This window comes from Trachemys scripta, chromosome 2 (genome assembly GCF_013100865.1).
Source record: "Trachemys scripta elegans isolate TJP31775 chromosome 2, CAS_Tse_1.0, whole genome shotgun sequence".
NCBI lineage: Eukaryota > Metazoa > Chordata > Testudines > Emydidae > Trachemys > Trachemys scripta.
This window is the reverse complement of record NC_048299.1, coordinates 194,923,559-194,943,185: the sequence shown is the minus strand read 5'-3', so window position 1 is coordinate 194,943,185 and position 19,627 is coordinate 194,923,559. Positions and strand designations below refer to the sequence as shown.

General features: G+C 41.0%; 1 protein-coding gene across 2 annotated transcripts in view; it reads left to right on the top strand.

The window, feature by feature from the left end:
• The window catches only part of GNAL (G protein subunit alpha L), a 322,167-nt gene that overhangs the window by 109,713 nt on the left and 192,827 nt on the right, over positions 1-19,627 (top strand). The window contains exons 1-4 of one of the 2 annotated variants that reach the window (XM_034762590.1): positions 14,942-15,439; positions 15,723-15,795; positions 16,624-16,678; positions 16,859-16,978. In XM_034762590.1, the coding sequence (XP_034618481.1) occupies positions 15,301-15,439; positions 15,723-15,795; positions 16,624-16,678; positions 16,859-16,978 (387 nt within the window). In that variant the 5' untranslated portion in view covers positions 14,942-15,300. Of the gene's footprint in view, positions 1-14,941; positions 15,440-15,722; positions 15,796-16,623; positions 16,679-16,858; positions 16,979-19,627 lie in introns of those variants that run through there. The other variant, XM_034762589.1, reaches the window with a different exon arrangement.

Sequence of the window (19,627 nt, the reverse complement as noted above, 5' to 3'; positions counted from 1 at the left end):
GGGACATGCCGGCCGGCGGTGCGGGTGCTTGGGGGTCGGGCTGGGGGGTCGGGCCGGGGGCTTGGGGGCCGGGAGCTCTGGGGCCGGGCCCGCGGTGCGGTGCCTGGCCGGGGGCTCCAGGCGCTCCAGGGTCGGGGGCTCGGCCGGGGGCTCGGGGGCTCCGCCTGGGCCGGGGGCTCGGGGGCTCCGCCGGGGGCTCGGGGGCGCCGGGGGCCGGGCCGGGGGTGGTGGGCCGGGGGCCGGGGCCGGGGCCGGCACCCCAGGGCCGGGGACAGCACCCCAGGGCCGGGGACAGCCTGGGCCGTGCCTCCTCCCCCCACACTCCCCCTTACCTGCTTCAGGCTTCCCGCGACTCAAATGTTCGCGGGAAGCAGGGGAGGGGGCGGAGACTTTGGGGAGGGGGCGGAGTTGGGGCGGTAAATTGGGGTGGGGCGGAGTGGGGGTGGGGCCGGGGCCCCGTGGAGTGTCCTCCTTTGGGAGGCACAAAATATGGTAACCCTAGCCTACTCCTTCTCACCATAACTTGTGTGAAATTGTCATTAACCTTAATGAGAGTTTTTCATAATGCAATCCAGTTTTAGTCCTTAGTAGACAAAATGTTATATGCTGCTCTGCATAGTACATTTTTCATTTAATTCTTAAAATGTTTTGTGTTTATATTTGAGATTAAAATTACTCCATTTATGGATAATGTAAATCCAGAAATGTTTATATGTGGTCAGATTCCAAGCAAAGACTAACAAGTCTGAGTATAAATTCTGCACATGCCCAGTGATGGTGTACAGCAACTATTTAGAATATTACAGAATACAGTATTTACATTATTTTGGGACTCTGGAATGCTAATGGAGTAGTTTAGGTCTATTTATATTTACTCTAAGGTTGAGCAACCCCAATAATTCTGGAAAACTACTATGCATGTCAATGTCAAGAGTACTGTAAATTAGATCTTTTCCTCTTTTTTAATTCTGCTAAAGTGATTTATCTAATAGATGAATATTGGTGTATTGCACACTTTAAAAATATTGGCCTTTAAAATGTAATAGGATTGTTTAAAAAACAAAACTCTGCAATCAGTGTGTTTTAAATCTGCAGTTGGATTTACATGCCTGTCAACATCTGGACTTTTTGACTTGTAAAGTAAGCCTTCAAAAACTCTTCCATGGAAGATATGGAGAAGAAAATGTATTATATACATTCAGAAAATTCATGGCAACAAAATACTGTCCATGGCCAGTGCAAAATAGAATATCCTGCAAATTGTATATAAGCGCACTGGAGCAGACTTAAGTAGAAAAAAGATATTTCTATTCTCTCTTTGTAGAAGGGAAACGGCAAAATGTGGTACTTCTGAAAAAAATTACCACAAACGTTGTCAATATTTGTTAATGTGCTTGGGACTGTGCAGTACACAGAAGACCATGGAGAGCTGAGCATCTAAAAGACAGACACAGGAAATAGATGGGATGCACTTCAAAATCTAGATATTGGCATGAGTGGTGATTTCCTTTTCTCCTTATAGATTCACTTTTTGTAGAAGGACATACAGAGAATGTTACAGACAGAAAGGGTGATGTCATGAAAAACTGCAACAGAGGGAGGGCAGCATGGTAAAATGAATGGGGGATGGTGGGAGAAGGTGAACAGTGCAGTGAGAGTAGAATCAGTGGAATAGTAGACGGGACAAGTAGTGAAGGATTTATAGAAAATTCTAATGTAACCTGAGGATCTATTAGAAAGAGACTTCAGACACAGTGTTCCATAACATCGTAAAGTATGAAATATTATTTTCACAAAAGAAACTTTCTATGACATACCACAGAGCAACATTCTTGGAGAAATGCTTCCTAGATTAGGGGTTGACCCCTTTCATCTAAACTCCCATAATGAAGATGTTAGATACAGCAGTCTTAAAACACAACAAAACTTATTGTATGACATTTTAGCTGCTTATGCCGAAGATGGGACGGCTAACATTGCTATCACTTAGCTAAAGGGGGTGGGAGGGAATTAACAATGAAGGCAAACTTTTTCTGTTTGACAGAACTGCATGAGAAGGGGCAGGCAGTGGGAATGTCTAAGGCCCCTGTTTTCAAAGTCATTATGTACCAAATACACACTCTGATATAGGATAATTTTAATGGAGGAGGCAGTGCAAAATCAGTTGCAAAACAAAATACAGCTGCTAAACTTGGTTATGGAGCATGAAAGAGACAGCTTTCTTATGTCCCTGTTTACACCAACTTCACTCTTCAGAAATTTACCATTGTTGGAATGAATCTCAGTTGCATAGTCTATGCTTCTGTCACAGAGTTCTTATTTAGATGCTGAGCAAGTCACTTAAACCAAAATGTTGGCAGGTGGCAACTAATTGCGTGTTCTGCATTTTCAGGGTAGTCAGCCTGAGACACCAGTGGTCTGATATGGAGAAGTGTTGCACACTCGCAACTGAAGTTAATGGGAGCTGTGGCAGCTCAGCACCTCTTGTAAAAAGACAATGTGGTTTGGAAGAATGAGCATAGTATTTCGGAGTCAGGAGGTCCTGAGTTCTAATTCTGGCAGTGCCACTGATTTTACTGGGTGGCCTCCTTCAAGTTTCATTGAGGCTATCTGTAGTGAATATATATGCATTAATGTTTGTGAGGCACTCAGGTATTATGGCAATGAGTCTTCTTAAAAAAAGACCATGTAAGGAAATGAACAATTCTGTATTAATCACAGGTTTTGCATGGTATATATTAAATAAGGCAGAAGACACTAACTGAAAGATAAGGATAAAAATATTGAATAGCTGCCTCATTCCCTGAGCTCTGTTCATTCTGTGCACTGAATGAGGCAGGAGTCCTGTGGAAAAAATATGTAACCCTGTAATTAAAAAGCATATGATAATGTATATGTACAAGGGGGCTGAATTAATTTTGAATGGGCAATCTTAAATTCTGGCATTTGCTAATTTTAGAATGCTTGACTTTCCAGACTCAATAATAATCTTTTAATATAGCTTTGGATTTTTCATATATAATTTACAAAAGAAAGTAAAGAACATTTCCTAAAACACCAAATGTCCTATAGCACCGAATATCAAAAGAACTCAAAAAAAATACCAAAAAAAAAAGTGTGTGTATGTGGGGGGGGAGAAATACAAAGAGAAGTGTTACCTTGTTTAATGGAAGAACAGACAGAACATCGTTATTTGTATTCTAGTGATACGTATCTTCACAGGTTTGTGTTTCTGGTAAATGTTTTGGAGGTCTAACAGATTCATAGAGGCCTTTCCCTAGAGATGTATGGACAACTTTCTGAGCAGTCTAAAGTTTAATAACAGAGTCTGTAGCCAAAAGGCCCCTGTTTTTTTTTTTTTTATTAAAATCAAGTGTTCTCAATTAAAGTGCATATATGGAGAATTGGATAAAAGCCTACAATAATTGTAACTCATCTAATGATTCTTTACTAGAAACTTCTGATCTGATCTTTATTAGTGGTAATAAATGGGCTGATAGCACTACTGACAATCCAATGCATTTTATTACAATAGTTTTCATACTTTTACAACAGCATCAGAAATGTAGCTTCTTAAGTTCTGCATGTCATAAAAAAAAAAATCTTCTGGTGCGTCCTTAATTAATGAAAGAGCAATCTTGTCAGTGTGTTTAATGATGTTGATAGCATAGTGCTAAAGCTGATCCCAAGCAGAAACAGCTGCTATTAGGTAGATTTCAGGGACTTTCAATGTTCCTATATCAAATCCCTGTTTACAGGTATTTATAAATCAGATATAAAAGTTATCCATCAACTAGGGTGACCAGACAGCAAGTGTGAAAAATTGGGATGGGGGGGGGTAATAAGAGCCTATATAAGAAAAAGACCCCAAAATTGGGACTATCTCTAAAAAATCGGGACATCTGGTCACCCTACCATCCACTGAATATTGTCTTACAGGGTTAACCTTGCAAATTTCTGCATATCTTTTAGTGTCCCTCTCAAGATTTAAGTTTTTAACAAACTTTCAAAGGCGTTGCAAAGGCCACACAATTAAATGGGCCCAGCTTAAAAATGTGTGAAGTCATGGGTGTAGTTTGGAGCAGGCTTGGGGGGGATGTTGCCCCCCAAACTGCAAGCCTCAGGCAGGCGAAGAATTTGTCCCCCCACTCATGTGTGGCCCCATTGGTCTGGCTGGAGCTCCGTCATCCCCCTTCTCCCCAAATATAGAAGTCAAACACGCCTAAGGGTGAAGTTATGAATCTAGATGTGGAAATTATATGCCATTTTGATTCTGCTTTTCTAGATTCAGTTGAAAATTATGATTGCTACCTCTACAAATCTATAGGAAGTTTTGACAAATTCTACAGCAGGGGTCGGCAACGTTTGGGGTGGCGAGAAGCGGTGCGGGCGAGGGATGTGCTGGCTGTGGCTTCCCGCTGCTCCCATTGGCCTGGAACAGCGAACCGCGACCAGTGGGGGCCACGAACAGCCGAACCTGCCGCGTCAGCAGGTAAATAAACTGGCCCGGCCCGCTAAGGTGCTTACCCTGGCGAGCCGCGTGCCAAACATTGCCGACCCTTGTTCTACAGGATCCATTACCATATTGTGAGATAGCTCAGTGGTTTGAGCATTAGCCTGCTAAACCCAGGGCTGTAAATTCAATCCTTGAAGGGGCCATTTAGGGATCTGGGGCAAAAATCTGTCTGGGGATTGGCCCTGCTTTGAGCAGGGGGTTGGACTAGATGACCTCCTGAGGTCCCTTCCAACCCTGACGTTCTATGATAAGCTTTTCAAAAACCCACATAATTAAAAAAAAAAATAAACTTTCCCAAAAGTGCATATGAAACACTGATTGTTTAGTAAATTATTTGTGTGTTTAGGGGGTATATCTTTAAGTGACTTTTTTACAAAACTTAACCCCCATCTCCCCTATAACTTGCTTTCTTCTGGAGTCTTCTACTCACCTGAGAATTATTCTGATGTAATGCCCTTGGGACAATCCTTCCAGATAGTTTGATCAGGACTTTTGGAATAACCAAAAAAAAAAATCTTCGTAGACAATCCAGCCCATGTTTTAAAGATAGCTCCGGATGTGCTGGGGCAAAACTTTGGGAGTATAATGAGTGCTGCGATAGTCATACAACACAGATATAATGAAAAAAGCTTCATAGTTATGTACTGTATTAACAAAACTCTTTTGGATAGATTAAAACTTAAATATTTCCCTGTTTCTGAGACTTCTATTTAGGGGACCCCCAAAAAGAGTGGTAAAAGTACTAGGTAAAGCACTGCATTTGCATCTTTAAAATGTGTAACTAAATATGTAAAATATTTGCATCTTTAAAATGTGTAACTTAATTCCTGTAAAATGTCCTTTCCTGCTATTCTACTCATGCTGTATTGGCTGAATGTTTTTACTGAAATGGTCATCAGCTGAAGAAACATCATCAATTTGAATGCCGTCAGTTAAAAAAAATCATGTGCTATTTAAGTCCCTGAGTCTCCTTGCCAATTGTTGTCATTTTGCAATTGTACTTTCCGGTTGTTGGTTGTTTTTTTGTTTTTGTTTTTTTTAAATTCTCTCCATTATTGTGCGAAAGACCCACACAATCAGGAAACTAACTGTATGGGGAAAAGAATAACTGTCTGTGCAGACCACTATCATATGTACAAAGTAAACTGATAAATGTTTGTTTATTTATTTATTTATTTTTACAATATTGCCAACCCTAAGCATTCAACATTATGAGTCAGGCCCCCCAAAATAATGATATCTTGAATAATAAATACTGGATTCTCACTATTTACCTTCTGGCACATTAGAAACTAGGTGTTTCCAGGTTTTTCTTCACAACCATGAGGGTCTAGAAACTTACTTTTATTATTCATTTATTTTAAATGAAAGCTGCAATTCTGAGTCATTGGCTTCTAAAAAATGTGGTTTTAAGGAAAACACCAAATAGTGTGAAACTTGTGATAAAATCACAAGAGTCAGCCACACTGTACCAATACGCCCTCTCCCCCCACCACACACACACTTCTTAGAGCAATAACATACTTCTTAAACAGTTATTTGGGCCTCGTCTACACTTAGAAAGCTTAGGTCAACAGAGCTATGATGCTCGGCAGTGTGAAAAACCCATATTCCTGAGCACTGCAGCTATGCCAACCTAACCCCCGATGTAGATGCCGGGAGGTTAAAAGAAGAATGCTTCCCTCGACCTAGGGACCTTCACCTGGGGTATCACTGTAGTCTATGCCTGTGCTATTGGGTTACAGAGTTATAGCTATGAGGCTGTAGCTATGCCACTATAGCACTTGTAGCGTAGATGTGGCCTTATATTGTAAGCTTTTTAGGGCAGGGACTGTTTTTGTTGTTTGTGTAAAGTGCTTGTACAATGAAAGCCCAATCCTTGATGTGTTGTTGTAATTCTAAATAATAATTTAAAAAAGTCAGTGTCCATCCCATCTAATAAAACTAAATATTGGCCTGGCCTAACTTGGCAGCCAAAGGGGCTGCCAGGCCAATTTTCATGCAGGATATTGTAAATGTATTTACTTATTTAGATGACATAGTGTCAGTCTCATATCCCTGGCACTTTGCAAAATGTAAGATAGCAGCTGTTCTCAGACCTACATACAAAGCAAAATCCTCCCTCCTTTCCTCTTCTAAAATCAGATTTGACTCAGGGTATGTCTACTCTGTGAAGTTGTTGACAAAACTTTTGTCTTTCATGGGTACTTAAAAAAGCCCCCCTGTGAAAGACAAAAGTTTTACCGATGCAAGTGCCAGTGTGAACGCGGCTTTGTCAGCCTGAGCGCTCTCCTGTAGACAAAGCTAACACATGCTGACTTTTAGTGACAAGGCTGTGTCGACGCAGCCTTGTCGCTAAAAGCTGCGTGGTGTAGACAAGCCCCCTGGGCATGTCTACCTATGTAGTGGGGATATTCAGGAAAGTTAAGGCAAATCAGCTAAAGGTGTGAAGTCAATGCATACAAGTTAAAGCATGTTAAACTCTGTGTGAATGCTCTCATTCAGGAGTAAAGGGGCTTTAATTCACCTCAGGAGGATTAAGTTACAGTTGACAAAGACCACTTTACTCCTGAATGGGAGCATCCCTGTGGCAATTTAATGTGCTTTAATTAATGCATATTGACTTCAAACCTTTAGTTGATTTGCCTTAACTTTCCTGAGTATTCTCATGTAGACATGGCCTACCACAGCAGAATTATTTGGGCAGAACCGGCCTTTGTATTTTGAGGCACCTTTTTGTTAACTCCCCACTCCACTAAACATTGCAAAAAGCTAGTATAAACATTTAGAGGATAGTGAGATCCTCTTCAAGAAACATCATTTATGCAATTTTGGTTCATTTTACATAAAAATGAAAATGCAGAGGGAAATTCTTGTCCCTATAAGCCTCCTATTCCAGATGTAGAGTTCTCCTTCCTTTTGGTTATTGCTCTTTTTTACTTACTATTTTAACCATCCAGAAATATACTCCTCACAAAACCCAGTTCATGGTCACTGTCCTGAGAGCATAAAACTTAAATTGCACGACTCAATGAGTAATAGTCATAAATAGATGCATGAGGTGAGGAAAAGGTAAGATAAAGATGAAAATATCAGATGGTTATTCAAGGTACTGATCTTGTATTTGGATCTGCTAGCACAGATATGGTTTTCGACCGGAATGCCCAATCAAAAAGGGACCCTAGCAGCTCTGGTCAGCACCACCAACCGGGCCGTTAAAAGTCTGGTCAGTGATGCTGTAGTGCTAAAGCAGGCTAGTCCCTACCTAGGAGCCGGACCCGCTGGCTGCTTCTGGGGTGCAGCATGGAGCCAGGACAGGCAGGGAGCCTGCCTTAGCTCCACTGCACTGCTGACCAGGAGATGACCAACGTAAGCCCATGCCCGAACCCCAACCCCCTGCCCCAGCCTTGAGCCCCCCCAAACCCAGAGCCCCCTTCTGCACCCCAAACCCTTCATCCCTGGCCCCATCTCAGAGCCTACACCCCCAGCCCAGAGCCCATACCACTTTCTGCACCCCAAACCCCTACCTCAACCTACAGCCCCCTCCTGCATGCCAAATCTCTTGGCCCCACACCCCACTCTGGAGCCCTATCTTGCACCCCAAACTCCTCATCCCCAGCCCAGAGCCTGTATTCCCTCCTGCACCCCAACCCCTGCCTCAGCCTGCAACCCCCTCCTGCACCCCAACTCCCTGTCCCAGCCCAGAGCCCCCTTCTGCATCCTGAACCCCTCATTTCTGGCCCCAACCTGCAGCCTGCACCCCCAGTTAGAGCCCTCCCAGCCCAGTGAAAGTGAGTGAGGGTGGGGGAGAGTGAGACACCGACGGAGGGGGAATGTAGTGATTGGGGGTGGGGCAAAGGGGCGGGACTAGTGTGTTTGGTTTTGTGCAATTAGAAAGTTGGCAACCCTCATCTGCAGTAGTGAGTCCTGATGCAAGATCAAGGACTGAGGCAAATACACAACTTTGTAACTGTAGTTGTTGAAGTCAGCTGATATTAAATTTGTGTAAACCTGTGTAAATCATATCTAGTCAGTCCAGAAAATAAAGACCATTCTGTTCCCAACATTCCTGTGTGTGTCACAGGCATTACATCACTATGTAGTCATTCAAAAATGTATAGAATACTTTGATCCATGCAAGAGAGAGGCACATTTTCTTTACAAAAATTAGCGGCCAAGTGAGACCACTGACCATTGTTACAGGCCTTAGCCAAAGCTAGTCTGTGAACTTGAACAGGTAGCACATGGTGGAATAATTAGAAACTGAGTATCTGAAAAGTAGATATTTGCCAGGTTTGTGAAAACTGTAATTCCCAAATGAAAGTGTTAGCAAGCAGTAAAAGAACTGAAGTGCCTCTATTTAAAATGTATACCTTCTTGGTAAACAAATCAGAGACCAGATGTGTTTGCAATAAATATGGAGGCAATCCTAGCACATCACAAATCTGTCCAACACAAGGACTGTGGTGTCAGACGTGCAGTAAAGGCAACCTGGAGAGCTGGTTAATGGTGGGTTCAATAGAACCCCCATTTAAATTCAGGTCCTGGCCCACTATCAATGGGTTGTAAACTTATGTACAGTTGCCATACTATAACCTGTCTTTATAGAAAAATACCTCCAGTTAAACAAAAGAAGTAACAAAGCTGTGAACTCCCTTCTTTACAAGAAATCTAAATTCAACCCCTGGGGAGTGGGGGTAGACATTTCCCCTGGACTTTCTTCAGCAGAGCTAGATGAGGGCCAACCTGCCTGAGTGGAAGAGAAGACTTGCTGCTCGGTAGGACAGATATCAGTCACTTTGCCAGGGCCGGCTTTAGGAAGTGCGGGGTCTGATTCCAACAGTTTCGACGGGGCCCCGACAGGGATGACTTAAAAAAAAAAAAAAAAAAAAGTTAAAAAAAACCACGTGGGGCTTGTACTCACCGGGCCGCGCTCCTAGTCTTTGGCGGCGGGTCCTTCACTCGCTCCAGGTCTTCGGCGGCACTGAAGGACCCGCCACCAAAGACCCGGAGTGAGTGAAGGACCCACTGCCAAAGACCTGGAGCGCCGCCGGGTGAGTAAAAATTAAAAAGGTGCCTCTAGCCAGGGAAAGGATTCTCTGCCACTTGCCCCCCACTCTGGGCGACCCTGCCACTGGGCGCGGGGCCCTCTTAAGCACGGGGCCCGATTCGGGGGAATTGGTGGAATTGGCCTAAAGCCGGCCCTGCACGTTGCACATAGGCCCTTCATATGCCTTATAATTGAGGTAACCAGAAGACAGCGGGTCTGCTACACAGTTTCCTGGATTCCAGTTCCTGATTCCCACATGGCTCTTGCCGCTTCCCCCGGGGCCAGTCTGCCTACTGCTTTTCTCTGCAAATCTTTCCCTCTTCCTCCTGACTACACTTGCTCTGCAGCCCCCACCCTTGTGAATCCCCTCCTTGTTATCCTTCAGTATTAATCCGGAGACCTTAGATGGAGAGATGAATGTGTTGTTGAGGACTGCAGAGGGTGGGGCAAAAAGACAGAAGTGAGACATGGTATTGCCAAGGGGAGTCCTGATGATTGACACTGGGGGAAGGAGTAGGGCACAGGAAAGGGGACATGTAAATTGAGTCATGGAGGTGAAGGGAAGAGAGCCCAAATTGAAACTGCTTGGGAAGCCCATTCATGAATGGTTATACCCTTGTGCCCTCTCCAAGCTGTCCACCTCAATGAAATTGCTACTTATCCAGTGATTTTAAACAGATTTTAACTTCACATTGGCCATATAAATGCAAATTTAATCTTCACTCAGTTTTTCTTACTCATCCCCTTTCTTTTTTCTTTTAGAAGGGAAAACGAAATGCAGACCCCCTCTTTATTAGTGCATTGTCAAGGTTACAGATTTAAACACAGGAAGATAAAAAGCTAATTTTTTTCAGAACAACTCACTTTTCCACATGGCACATACTTAATTTAGGTTTGTATTTAACAGTCTTGTTATCAAAAATATTATGTGCCAGGTGGTCAGATTAATATTATTATGAGAGCCTTAACTTTTTAGTTCCTGAGTTGTATGTCTTTTTAAAGCTGTAACAGTAGCATAATTGCATTGACTTTTTTTGTGGTTTCATTTTTGCATTAAGATGTGGCTGATGCCTGCATTGGTTAATGGGAGCAGTTCTCCCGAATAATTTTCTCACAGCTAAGCGATCACCTTTTCTTGACTACCTATCCAGGGTTAGAGTATTCTTCCCCGTCAGTCCCCTGTTTGTAGGGGGATTAAGAACAATGTGTACAGCTGAGAGTTCAATTGATCTGAGTGCGTGTGTGCTTGAAGTTGGTAGGTGCATTAGGAGTTCAGCAAAGAGGTGTGTGAGTGATTCCTCTCCTCGGATGGCGCAATGCCTGCGCTGAAGGATAGTGGCAGTGCTGAGAGAGAGTTTTGTGAAAGCGAAGGCGTCTTTGCAGGCAGGAAGAGCCTGTCCTCTGTTCGCTCCACTTCGGCATGAGTTTTTATTTATTATCCTTTTTTTTTTTAATTCTTGCTCTTTCTACGAAGTCAGATTGAAATCTACAGCGGTGACTACGCGAAGGAAGGCTGCTGGTACTGGGTGCCAGGAATCGGCAGCTTTTAGAACCACCTGAAGTTGGCAGAAAAAGCAGCCGCAGTACAAGCTGCCGGGGCTACATTACGCCCGCCCTGGGAGGGGGGAGGAGGAGCCCGAGAGCACTAACCTGGGCCATCTGCGTGTGATTTCTCTATTAATCCTCCCCATTTCTTCTTGTTTATAGACACTTTCTCCCTTTCAAAATGCAAGCGGAATGGGAGTGAAAAAGTGTGTTTTGAAGGGTCTGGTTCTTGTTCTCACGCGGAGAGAAGCAATGCTCACACACACACACACACACATTTATTCACAGACACAGCTTCCATCTGAGTTTGTGTCTCAAACTTATATGCTTCCTTCTCAGGAGAAACAGGATCTAGAGTAGGGAGAGAGTGTGTCTGAGAGAGAGGGAGAGCAGGAAATAAACTAGTTGCTCTCTCTTCACTTGAAGGGTGTGTACTGTTTCCTGGTTTCACAGTGAGGCAAACCGAGTTTGTCCACAGCACAGAGGGAGAAGTTGAATTATGATTGCACTCACACAAACATATATTTCAGTGCATAGGTTGAATGTGTGAGTGTCTTTAAAAACAATAATAACAACACCACGTTGTGATCCCATCTCAGGAGGACCAGGCTCTAGAGAAGGGCATGGGCAGCGGGAGTGGGAGGTATCTCTCTTCTATGTATGGGGTTAGAACAAAACCCTCACAAGGGTAATGCTTAGTGTTTATTTCTTGGTCTGATATGGAGGCATTGCTGAAATTGGGCAGTCTAAAGAAAGAGATTTGATTATAATTAGATTACTTTCAAATAATAGGTTTATTTCTGTGTGTGCTTGTGTGTGTGCAAAGTTGTGATCTGTCTCCAAAACAATAGGCGACAGGATATATTTACTTCTACTTGTAGGGTTCTGTAGTTTGACTGTGGCTAGAGAGGCAGTACTGAGTTTGTGCAGAGAAAGAGACTGGATTATAATTGCAGTCAAACACGATTCTATACTTTCTGTTCACAGGTTTCATATGTGTGTGTTATTCCCAAATTAAGTGATCCCTTTTCAAGAGGAAGTGATCAGGGAGGGTCATAGGGTTGAGGAAGGACAGAAAGGAAATAAGGAACCCTCTCCCCTTTGGAAAAAGGTAAAAGCTGGATCTACCTGGATCCTGACTATTTTTGGCAGAGTCTTCTGTGTCATCAAAATAGAGAGCAAGTCTTCCTGATCCGACTGCCCCAAATAATTCCAGACACCAATACATACCAGAACTAGGGGTATTGTAAAAACCCAGATTTGGCAACTGGATCCAGACAACTTTTGGTCCCAAATTCTGTTGCCTGAATAGAGAACAAGTCTAGTTACTCCTACTGCACCAAAAAAGGCCTGGATCCTGGCACATAATACATAAATGTGACAAAAACCCAGTTCTGGCACATGGATCCTTCCAAATCCATACAGGTTTTGGTCTTCACTCCAAAATTCCATGGCATTAATAGAGAACAGGTATAGTTACTGCTACTGCATGACAATATTCTGGTTTGTAATGCATCCCCACACAAGAAAGCCTAAAAAATCCTGCCCTTGACTTCGTTTGGGTCTCGACAGTTTTGGGTCCCAAATTTAAACTGTATCATCTAAATAAAAAACAAATGTTGCTCCTATTTCACTTGAAAAATCTGGATCTGTATGCTTTCTGACCTAATAGCACAGGAAAAATACTGATCTGGTTCTTGCTAGGCCTTTCCAGTTTTTAACCCTAATCTCCCAAATTCAACTTTCTAAGGAATGGGGGGGGGGGGGAAGTAACAACTTTTAGAATGCAGCAGACCCTGTAATGCAGCAGCACTGCAAAAACATTTATCCGGCACCTTTATCCAGCTAACCCTTTTTATTTGTAAATCCCAAACTCAAATGTTCAACAGACTAAAGAGAGAAGAGCAGCTTCTCAAGTTCCGCTGCAAAACTCCAGACTTCGATACATTCCTGCTCAACTGAATTGCAAAGACACGTACTCGGCACTGGAACCTGCTGGATCCTGCCATTTTTTTGGCCCCTACTTCCCAAATTGTACTGTCAAAATATACAACTCACGTTGCTGCTTCTACTTGATCCAAAAATTCCAGGCTTTGACATCTCAGTGAAAGAGCAATCCAAAAACCCACATGGGCCTCTTTTTTTGGTCACAAACACCTACAATCTGTTAAATAAAGACCAAGGGTTAAATCCCTATTGAAGTAAATAGCAAAATCCCATTGACTTCAGTAAGGCCAGGAGTTTACCCCGAGTATAGCTGCTCCTACTTCACTGTATCAGAAGCTGGTCCCTGATCCATCCTTACACAAGAGCACTTGAAAAATCCAGTTAAGGACTGTAAATGTAAATGAATGGTGATTCTTGCTGTCTATCTAGAAATTATAATTTTGGGAATATAGGTGAAAAAATAGGGGTATACCTTGTTGGATCTGGGTCCATGTTTGGATTTTTTATTTTTTTTTAAGTGCTCATCTGCTGCGATGGCTCAGAGACTAGATTTTTTTTTTTTTTAGTAGACTAAGAGAAGCTATGCTTGGTCACTTTGTATAGACTAGAATTTAGAGGTTTGTGGCCAAAATATTGTTGGATTCTGCAAGACCCAGGTGCCCTTTGTGCATGTATTGCTCTTGCACTGAGATATCAGGGCTGGGTTTTGCTAGCCAACTAGGAGCTGCCACAGGGCACGGGTTGTCTGTTTTGATGATACAGTTTTGGGCCAACCCAAAACACTGTTTCACTGGGCTCCAGATACTGGATATTATGTGTCCTTGCCATGGTACTGAATAGGGGATACACTGGATTCTGGATTATGCAGTAGAATTGGGACAGCTGCATGTCTTTATTTAGCTGGTAAGATTTTGAGGATTTAAATTTAAAGAAAGAAAGAAAGAGAAAGAACAACAACAAAAGAAAAACTACCTGGATCCAGGTGCTGGATATTTGTTTTTGTGGTGCTGCTGTGCCAGTTCCCAACAGTCTGAATTTGGGGGGTCATTAAGAAACTGCTACATTTTTTTTTCTTTATTTAGATAGCAGATTTGGAGAGAATAGGGTTAAAAATTGGCAGGTGTAGAAGAAACCAAATACATGTTTTCCAGTGCTATCCGGGGGCTGGGGTGCACTGGGAGCCAGATTCTCTGCAGTGTAGTAGGAGGGATGGCTACCCTTGTTATCTGCTTGGACTGTAGAATTTGGAGTTTAGGGCCAAAAATTGCCAACATGCAGGAGCTGGATTTTTGTGGCACTCATGTACTGGGATGCATCAGAATCCAGATTTTTTTTGTACAGTAAGTTATGCTTGTTCTCTATGAATGCCAAGGAATTTTGGTGTGGGGGAGGGGTTGAAAGCCAAAAATTAAACTGTTGGGGTAAGATCCGTGAACGAGATCTGGGTTTTTGTAGGTCTGATGTACCAAAATCCAGAATGTATTTGGTACCATAGGCATGGCTAGACTTGTTCTCTGTGGAGACATCAGAATTTGGCATCTTGGGGCCAAAATTTGGCAGGCTCCAGATGCTGGCTCAGGGTTTTTGCAGAAATCATGCTCTCTGGGATTCATCAGGATCTAGATTTATTATTATTATTTATTTATTTTATTAGTATTAATTTAAGTAGGAGCCTAAGTCTAGAACTCTATTTCTGTGACACAATTTGGGACTTTTCGAGGTCAAAAATTGGCAGCTTGCAGGACAAATCCAACACGATCCAGGTACATCCAGCTTTTACGTCTTTCCTTCTCTCTTTCACTTGTGTGGGGTTTGTAGTTTGACTGTTTCCTGGTCTCACAGAAAGAGGCAGTGCTGAGCACAGAAAGACAAAAATAGACCTTTACAGAGAAATATAGGGATTGTGTGTGTGGAGGGGAGGGAGAGAGGAGAGCAGCGTTAGGCTGGTTTCCAGGAGGAGCTCTTCTCGCTTTCGTTGTGTGTTAGACATTTTTGTACAGATTTTTTTTTCATCTTAAAAACGTTCTCTCTCTCCCGGCTGCTTCTTGTACCTCTTTGGGGGAGAAGAATCAAACTGTGTTTGATCAGAAAGCGACCAGAGACCATTTTATTTGAGCGACCGGGGGAAGAAAGAGAAGAGAAACCGTCGCAGGGATATAAATACCTATCATCTCTTACATATTTCCTGTAAATAAATCTCTATAGAAAGAGCACAATTTGACATCCATCCTAAGCGGCAGCAATGGGGTGTTTGGGCAACAGCAAAACAGAGGATCAGCGTATCGATGAGAAAGCGCAGCGAGAAGCCAACAAAAAAATAGAGAAGCAGTTGCAGAAAGAGAGACTGGCTTATAAAGCCACACATCGTTTGCTTCTGCTGGGTAAGGAGGGGGGGGGGGATGAGGGTGCAGTTGCCTGCGCTCCCCCATGGTAGGGGTATAACGGAGAAGCGATGTGGTTAATGTGTGTGTGAGAGAGAGTGTGTGTTAGATACAAAGAATGCAGGCAATTGTATTGAGCAATATGTGAAAAGTGCACAGATTGAGCAGTGTGTGGGAGCCACATGGATACATATATATAAATGCTGTTGGAAGTGGGAGATGCTGTTAACATGTCACCAAAAAAACCGTATATACATGGCAGTGTTCTGTCTTTTTCTTCCAGGAGCTGGTGAGTCAGGAAAAAGCACTATTGTGAAACAAATGAGGATCCTGCATGTCAATGGATTTAATTCAGAGTAAGAATTATTGATACTATGTGTGTCTTCTATTTGTAAATATACATTTGAAACCTATTAACACACAACACACTGGGTAATTTCTCTTTCCTCCACCTGATATGTGTGTGTGTTGGCAGTTTGACACTGGCTTGCAAAAAAAGAAAAATGCAAGGAATTACTACTATTATATATTTGTATTTTCTGCTCCTGCCCCTCTACTGTATTTTACACTGTTGCTACTGCAGCGCTTGACAGGCCCCTGTGTAGCAACAACATGGCGACTACTTTTTGCATAGCAGCAAATAACTAATATTGTATCTGTATGTAATATAGAGAGATATATCAATTCATACACAGGATGACGGGGCTGCTGCGGTTTTTCTGGTGGTGGTTAGCACAAAACTGAAACCAATTTGCATGAATGTAATCATCATGTATTCTTGGGTTACATGATTTCTTTCTGAAAAACTGATTGCCAGTATTTAATATTAATTGTGTGCTAATTTTAGATATATAAGGTTTTTAACTATACAATATATGTTCTAAATTGTAGGGGAATAGATTTAGCATGCTATAGAAATGAAGGAATGACTTCCAATCCCACCAGGAAAGCTTTGCAGATGTGGTTATGACTATCTAACGTGACAAAATTGGCAGAGATCTATTTTCACTGTTTTTTTTATAGAATATGAAGAAGTGATGGATGGAAAATAATCTTACTGTTCTTTTCAGTCAGTTTGTCATAAAGGTTAAATAACAAATAAGCAGTCAGTAAAAAATTCTGAATGTAACTTAAATGAATTGGTTTGAGAGAGAAATTAAATTGTTAATTCTGTTTTAATTCAGAGAAAAGAAACAGAAAATACTGGATATTCGGAAAAATGTTAAAGATGCGATTGTGGTAAGAACACATTTTATGCTATTCTTAAATGCTTCTGTACACTGGAAGCCAAAAGTGTTATGCTCTCTAGGATTGTGTAGAGAAATCCCATTTTGCTGATCAGATTGGATTATCTTCTATTGATCCTGTATTTTAGATTAACCAGATTAATGTGTCTGTTTTTGTTTTATCCAATTCTAGACTATAGTTTCAGCAATGGGCACTTTAATACCCCCAGTTCCACTGGCCAATCCGGAAAACCAGTTTCGAATGGACTACATCAAGAGTATAGCTCCGCTTTCCGATTTTGACTATACACAGGTAAGAGTAAAAAAAATACTTGTTTTTCATAATTTTGAAAGAGAACACAAAGCTCTGACTTTGATGTATGAAATGACTTGTTTACCATTTGAAAGGTGTTTGCTAAAACAAGTTTGTCGCAGCATTATCACCAAGTTACCTGTTTTAACATTGTATGGTGTTGCACCTGTTTTAATGTTGTTCAGTTGTGCTTTAGTAATTTTTGTTTGTTTGTTTGTTTTTAAAGAGGAAAATGAAATGCAAAGAAATTAAGATTATTTGAAATTTCAGTGTCTCAATTTAACATTGTTGTGAAAGCTATTTTTCTGGGCATAATTTGGTGCAGCAGGACATCAGTCTGAGGAATTACAGTATATACTTAAGAAATAGAAGCACAGAGAAACTCTAATAATATATGTAGTTTTTAAAAATGTCAACACTTTTTCATTCTTATTAATTTTCATACTAAGAACTTAAAATATTTGATGGCCAACTAAGGTGTCTTCATCACCTATGTATTTATTTATGTATTTATTTTATTCAAATTTTGTATTATGTTGCTGGAATAAACAGTGAACAATGAGAATAGGAAGATATAATTCTTTATTTTAGTTGTGCATGAATGCTGCCATCTTAGGGCTGGGTAGAAATGTAAAAACCTATTGGGTTTTCTATAGTAGTCACTCATTGGTAGTGTAATTCAAAGTATGTTATTTAGGTTAATTTGCAGATGGATACTGCTATTTACATTGGATTATCTTGATCTTTATATGTTAATTATTGCTTATAGAAACATGCATGGTGTGGTTTGTTTTGTGTGAAAGAAATTGCCTAGAAGTTTTGAGTATTAGTAGAGTTTTATTGTCTATAATAGTACATTTTTAAATTAATTCTAAAATGTGGATATCAATAGCAGCTTGTTTTGGATACAATGAAGACTGAATAATTTTTTCTGTCATTGGTTAAAAGCTTATGAGTTGTTCCTATTGTCAGTATTGCCAAAGCAGTCATTTACTATAGGGTGTCTTCAGGCTGTTAAAGCCAGTTTAACTTGCAGGTGGAAATGCGTGGAGGGGGAAAATACTTGTTTCTTTAATATATTACTAACACACTCTGGTGTGTGGTTTTGTTGCCTCTGATAAATCTAGTGCTTTGAAGGTTCAATATTAAATAAATAAATAATCAGACATCTTGTAGAGTTACAATTTAACATAGAACTCAGTTGCTGAGAAAGCTGCAACTGCAGGGTACGCCCACATATTGTATGATTGTTCACTTGGTGGATATGAGTTACTGAAAATGACAAAGTCCTTTTTGAAATGGAATTTGAGGTTGACTTAAATAGTCTTTGATTTATGTTTGAGTTCTGAAGTTTATTTCACTCACTTTAGCATTTGATTTCTTCTTTGGTTTTTCATTTATTTTTCTTTAATATTGCCCCTTAATAATTTGTATAAAATAAATTAATACACAGCATCCTTTGCGAGTCTTCATAAGTGTATCTCTTTTTCCATGTCTTAAAGTGGGCTAAAGTGTGGCATTTTTACTTTTGTTTATCTTCAGACTTGTTCTATATTTTTTTCTCTGTCTCTCTCCCAGTCAGTCACACACAGTATATGTCTACATTTATAAGGATAAAAGTGCAAATTTGAGTAATTGTTGACTCTACAAAGCCTTACATATTAGCAAACCTGGCTCACTGGCAGGTTCAACTGGAAATTTTGGTTGGAATAACTAATATATGTTAATTTCCATATGGGCTCTAAATCTACTTTGATTTTAAGAAAAGTTAAGGAGTGCAGGACAATTTATTGTTGTTTTTAGATTAAACTGTCTTTTAGAAAGAAACATTTGAAATGGTGTGACATAACTGTATAAAAATAAGAATTGTACTCAAAAAATAAAGAAGAAAATGAATGCTGATTTAGAGGGAAAGCAAATACATTTTTTGTTTTTCCTTGATTTAGTACTTTTAACATATCTGCATTTTAGCTAGGTAATTCCTTTTATAATTTTAATATGGTTCTGCTTCCAGGGAATTATGTGAGTAAGACTGAGGCCTGGTCTACATTATAGAGTTAGGTCGATGTAAGGCAGTTTATATCGACCTAACTCTGTAAACATCTAGACTAACATGTAGCTCCCACTGATGTAACTCACCCACTGCACTGACTTAATTCCATCACCATGAGAGATGCAGCACTTAGGTCGATGTAGTGTAGTCACTGCATTGCTTGCATCAACTTGCTGCCTTTCAGAAGCCGTCCCACAATGCCCTACACTGACAGTTAAATCGGTGCAAGCGCTCCTGGTGAGGAGACACACCACTGACACGAGGAGCATAGCGTGAACATGCAAAAGCTACAGTGGCTGTACGTCGACGTAACTTAGGTTGACTTAATTTTGTAATGTAGACTTGCTCTGAGATTGAAAAATCCATGCTTTTGGGCTTGATTCTACTGTAACATAAGTCAAAAGGAGTTTTGTCATTGACCTCAGTGGAAGCAGGATAAGGTCCAAAGTTTGTAACTTGGAGTAAAATAATGTTTTCTACTGGCATAGCATTTGACCCATTTTTTAAATAAGGACTGATATTAAAACAAGTACTGTACCATGGAGGATATTCAATTATACATCTTCTGTTAAGTTTTAGTAATTCTGTAATTAACA